This window comes from Kryptolebias marmoratus, linkage group LG4 (genome assembly GCF_001649575.2).
Source record: "Kryptolebias marmoratus isolate JLee-2015 linkage group LG4, ASM164957v2, whole genome shotgun sequence".
Lineage (NCBI taxonomy): Eukaryota > Metazoa > Chordata > Actinopteri > Cyprinodontiformes > Rivulidae > Kryptolebias > Kryptolebias marmoratus.
Genome location: NC_051433.1, coordinates 312,726 through 318,281, shown reverse-complemented (window position 1 = coordinate 318,281; position 5,556 = coordinate 312,726). Strand labels below are relative to the sequence as shown.

Sequence of the window (5,556 nt, the reverse complement as noted above, 5' to 3'; positions counted from 1 at the left end):
TAATCATCAAAATTAAACAAAATAAACATTTGAAATATATGAGTTTGTATGTAATGTATGAATATAATATACAAGTTTCACTTTTTAAATGGAATTACTGAAATCAATCTACTTTTTCATGATATTCTAATTTTATGACCAGCACCTGTAGAAGACCCAGAAGCTGCTGAGTCTCAGAGCTCTGCATGTCCTTCATCAGAGTCCAACACAAACAATCCTCCGGATCTGCAGCAGAACCCCTGAACCGCGTTCTGAAGATTCGGGTCGCTCCTCTTCGTCTCACGCCGACAGGAAGTCATTTTCATTATCCTCCATCACGCCATCATCTCCCCGCCGTACGCCGTGTTCCTTGGACTGTTCCTGCAGATAATCTCAGATCTCCATTAGACGGTTTTCTGTTATTTTCTGCTCACAGTAACTTCCTCCTGCTTGTTTGTCTGAGGTTTTATTCAGAAACTCTGAACGTTTAAAAGTTAACAGTCAGCAGAAGAAATCATCTTCGGATGCTCAGCCTCCTCTCTCCTCCGGTAGGAACAGACTGGATGTGACCGGGGAAGCTTCGTTCCAACATGAAGACATAAAGGAGAAGATATCCTTTTCAAACACAAAACAATTACAAGAAGATGAAGACAAAGACCTTCAGGAGGGAGGGGAGGGGGAGTGATTTGGGTGTGAGTTCAGCTCACGTTGTTTTCCGTGTGAAGTGAGAGAACTCCCGGGACGAGAGGAAGAACAGGGAGGTCCATCTGATCTGATTCTTGACTTTTAACGAACAGCATTTATTCTGAGCAGAGTTCAGGTCCAAACAGTTCAGGTCCAAACAGAACCTCCAGCACACGCCGAGTCTCAGAGATTCTGATTAATAACAGAACCGAACCAGAACTGTGTGAATGAATCCAACAGGGAGACGGAAACAAACAGAGCTGAGATGATCTGAAGGGTTCTTCCTCTAAACTCATGTTTGTCTGCTCTATAAAAGCTGCTTTTACCCAAAGATTCTGGTTCTGCTGCACAGAACCACCCAGTGTTTGGGTCCAAACTGATGCAGGCTTTGAAGAACCCCAGATTTGGAGCTTTTATTTGTGTGTTCCTAAGCGTCCTCCTGATCTGTGGACTCCGGTCTTTGTTCCGGTCCTGAGGTCTCCGGTTCTCTGACCCGCTTCTGTCCGATGTGTCGGTTCTGCAGCTCCTCTCGTTGTTTCATTCCTGCTCAGATTAACGTGTTTCCAGAAATGATTCTTATAAAAAAGCTTCTGACAACATAAACACTAACAGATTTATCTGATATTAATTAAAACCTTCAGAGTTTACAGATTATTTTCCTGTAAATGAATCAGACAGAGTTCCAGCTGTGAACTATGAGAAGTTCTGATGGTAGAATAAGTTCCATCAGGGTGAGAACAGATTAAATGATGATATCAGATTAGATTATCAGTGCAGAGAGCAGCAGAAAGCCTCGGATTCGCTTCGGCCTCAAGTTTAAAACATGTTTGGATTAAAGAGAGACGGAGCTTCCAGCTGAAACCGTGTCGATTCAAAGCGTGCAGAAACTTCACGCATATTTCAGCTCGTCTGATCAAAGAAGTTCTAAATGGTTTGAGAGCAGATGAGTCAGACGCTTTCATCATCATCATCATCCTCCTGATCAGCAGCAGAATATCAAAGTTTAAATCATGTTTGCAGCAGAACGTTTGGAGTAAAGAAATAAAGTTAGAGACTTTCTGCAGAAACGCTGAAGGAACCAAATGAGCTCCAACATCCATCCAGTCTTCTCTAAATCCCCGCAGGGATGAAGGACTCCTTCACCGAGACTGAAGCTGCGTTTGTTTGGAGAAAAAGTTACGGACGTCCTTAGACTGATGTTTCAAAAACAAAGAACTGCAAAAACCTTTTATTTCTTAGACTGAAATAATCCTGAATGTTGGTCAAATGTGAACAAAGTGAAGCTCAAATGGTTCCAGAGTCAACATTAGATCCATGAGATTAAAACGATCAAAGAAAAATAAGAAACATGAAAGTTGACATTCCTGAAACCAATAATAATAAAGTTTATTAACAGCTGTTCTAATAAACAGAGACAAGGGGATTCAGGAAGTTTGATATTTCTGTGGCTGAAAAGTTGAGTTAATGAATTATTGTACAAATAAACAGTTTATGAAGAAATAAATATAAATAAGATGAGTTTTATTTCTGAGTTCAATAATAAACATATTACCTCTGGGCCGAACCTCTGAGGAAACGACTGAGACCTGGAAGTCCTCACCGTCAGAACATTGACCCGTTGTTCTGGTTCTTCTCCTCAGGTGGAATCTGCATCGCTCAGTCCCTGAAGATTCCTCACGACCACAAACCCTCAGACTTCGATAAAATCATCCGCCAGCTGCTGGACACCCGGTACGCCCGGGCCGTGGTTCTGTTCGCCTCAGACGAAGATATCAGGTAACTGACACAGCGGTTCTGTTGGGTTTTCAGTAGAAGCCAAGGTTCTGACTGGTGTGTTGTGTTTGGGTCCAGAGGAATCCTGAACGCCTCTAAGCGAGCGGATCAGATCGGCCACTTCCTGTGGATCGGTTCTGACAGCTGGGGGTCCAAGAACAGTCCGATCCTGCAGCTGGAGGACGCTGCGGTCGGCGCCATCACCATCCTGCCGAAGAGGACCACCATCAGCGGTGAGTCCAGGACCGGTTCTGATTCTCTTCCTCTTATTTAACTGAACAAAGACAGAACAGAACAATCTGTCAGAACAGTTCTGGTACCATTGGACCAAATTTCCGGGTTTGAGGTCCTTCATGATGAACACGTTTGGTTTGTTTCAGTGTTTTAAAGTTTATTAATCAGAAAACTTCTGAAAAATAAACCAACAAAGTTTCTGCTTGGTTCAGTTTCTCCTCTGACCCAAAACTGCAGAACTCCAGAACCTAAACCTTGAGTCGCCGGGCCCGCTCTGAAACATTTTTCCACACATTTTTCCACACATTCACGATCCCAGAGACAGGAGTGCAAACCTGAGACTCGTGAAGGGAAGTGAGAAGGTCCGACTCGTCCCAGATGTTCCTCAGCTGGACTCAGGAGAGCTTCAAGGTTCCACCCTCCTCTGGTGTGTTCAGGTTCAGAGGTCCGCTGGACAAACCGCCGCTGAGCTGAAGGCGTGAAGCTTTCCTGACAGAACTGAAATCTTTACGGTGGTTCTGGATCTGACTCCTGTTCCGTGAAGAAAACTTCTGACAGAGGCAGTGAAAACTTTCTAAATGGAGTTGAATTTTTCTGCTGACTGAGTTTTATTCACTCAGGTCTTGACTTAGTTTTGACTTCCAGGTCTTTAAATGGAAAATTAAACTCTGGGTCTTCCATACGTGTTTCTTATCTCTGGCTTCTTTCCTTTTGCACCTGATGAAAAACTCAATCAGCAGAGGGAACATTCCCATCTCTGGGTTTCCTGTGAAACGGGTCTTTTGATGCTGATTATGAGTCATTATTATTCGGCACCATCAGCACTGCTGTGTCTGCAGGAGCCACACAGGGATACGTTTTATATTTTATTAAACTTCCAGAGAAAACTTTGCTCTCCCTTGATATGTTGACATTTCTGCTGTGGATTTAAATGTAGTTTATTATCTCCGTTTGGTTTAGGCTGAGCTCTGTTTTAACCTTTGATTTTATTAGTGCACACATTCAAATACAGTGACATTTCAAAGAGCATTACAGACGAGCCGACAGGAGAACAAAGAGAAATAAAGGTTAAAAGAAGAAGAGGGCATCAGCTCTGCAAAAAGGTTTTCATTTGGTTCCAGTCAGGAAAACTCCTGCAGCTCATACGTACCGTCAGGAGAACTTCCAGAGGAGCCACCAGAGAAACCCAACAGGTCCAACCTGTGAGCAGAGAGAAGGAACAACAGGACCGGGCGGAGGGAGGTGGAGCTGCTGGAGGTTCTTCTGACCTTTATGGCAGAACTGCTCTCTTCTGATTGGAGACTTCAGAGGAAGAAGAAGTTGGTTGTTGAAGAAAGAATGAAATATTTCAGGAGGATGTTCAGAGTAACACTAAACTTAGACCTTATTTTAACCCAAAGTCCTCTTATTCCCAAAGAAAACAGCATGTTTGGACTTTTCTCCGTGAAGAAACAGACCAGAGGTCCTCAGATGGGATTGTTTGAATCTAAACTACCATCTGATTGGCTGCAAACACAAATCAGCGATGTGGCGCCTTCCCATCGGGTTGGGTTTGAGGCTCAGTCCTTTCCTCTCATGTTTGATGCTGCTTTTACAAACAGTAACGACTGTTCCTGCGGGAAAACCTTTAAGTTTACAGATTATAGAGGATTAACGTGGAGATGTGTGAGACTGAAAGGTATAAAAATGACTCAACCAATCAGAAATGAAAGCTCCAACGTTTTAGATGTGAAAACCTGCTCAGGAACTTGTTTTAGCATCATAATAATTCTGTTGGAATAATAATCATCATGTCTGCCGACAGCATGAAAACCTGTTTGTCTGTTCATGTGTGAACAACGTTGGGTTGAATCTGACCGTCATCAGGAAAACATGCAGATATATTTGTGTTTGACTCTGTTCAGAGCGGGTCTGACCATGTTCTGACAGACTGCTGTCACTCCCTGAGTTCCTGGTTAAACCCACTGATTCCTGACCTTTGTCTGTAGATGTCCAGACGTGTACAGTATCACCCCTCACACGTCACCGGGCTGATGTTTGCTTTAAACCTTTAAAGGTGACCCGCAGGTTACCGTACGGTTCCTGAGCCGCTGCACAATCGCTGCCTTTGGTTAACAAAAACATCCATTAACATTTTAATATAATCGAAGGTTGATATGATCTGAAGAGGGAAAAGCAGAGCGCTGACCTGGTTTTAACCTCGATTCATGAAAACAGAAAAACTGACATTTAATTCAGTCCCACAGAAGGATAATTATATCCCACGTCAGGTCTGTGCTGCAAAAGCTTCAAAGAGCTAATTTACCCGTTAATTACATGCATTTACTGAAACAAAACAAATCATCTCTGTAACAGCTGATAATGTTTTTCTGTCATAAAACAACAAACCTGCAGAAAAACATCAAGTTTCTGTTGAAAAAAGAAACAAATAAAAGCATTTCATCTGCCTGAATCCTGCATGAAGCTCAGGAAGAAATCGTTGGATGTTCGTCTACAACTGAGTTGACCCAAGCTAAGATGGCCGCCAAAGCCAACTGAACACAAACGTGTCTGCAGTTTTTACAAATACTGAGTTGAACATTAGTGTGGTGGTAGCTGAGAGTCATCCCCAACACGTACGCTTTGGTTTTAACTTGACTATGAAAGATGGAGGGTGGTGTGCGTCCCTCGAAGGGTTAAAAACATTTTAATTCAGAAACATCCTGTTTCCACTGAAACGGTGTCATCTGATGAGTCTGGATCTGAGGCAGAATCGTTACATTTGTTTCCTGAACAGAATCGTTTCTCAGACCTGATGCTTCCTCCTCCTCTTCCTCCTCCTCTTCCTCTTCCTCTTCCTCCTCCTCTTCCTCCTCCTCTTCCTCCTCCTCTTCCTCTTCCTCTTCC

At 43.2% G+C, this 5,556-nt stretch overlaps 1 protein-coding gene across 5 annotated transcripts in view; it reads left to right on the top strand.

The window, feature by feature from the left end:
* The window catches only part of LOC108251226 (metabotropic glutamate receptor 7), a 69,038-nt gene that overhangs the window by 19,487 nt on the left and 43,995 nt on the right, over positions 1–5,556 (top strand). For all 5 annotated transcript variants that reach the window (XR_005233091.1, XM_037975358.1, XM_037975357.1 and 2 more), the window contains exons 2-3: positions 2,304–2,439; positions 2,515–2,669. Coding sequence is in view for 4 of the 5 variants with exons in the window: in XM_037975358.1 (XP_037831286.1) it covers positions 2,304–2,439; positions 2,515–2,669 (291 nt within the window). In the remaining variant the exon portion in view is untranslated. The remainder of the gene's footprint in view (positions 1–2,303; positions 2,440–2,514; positions 2,670–5,556) is intronic.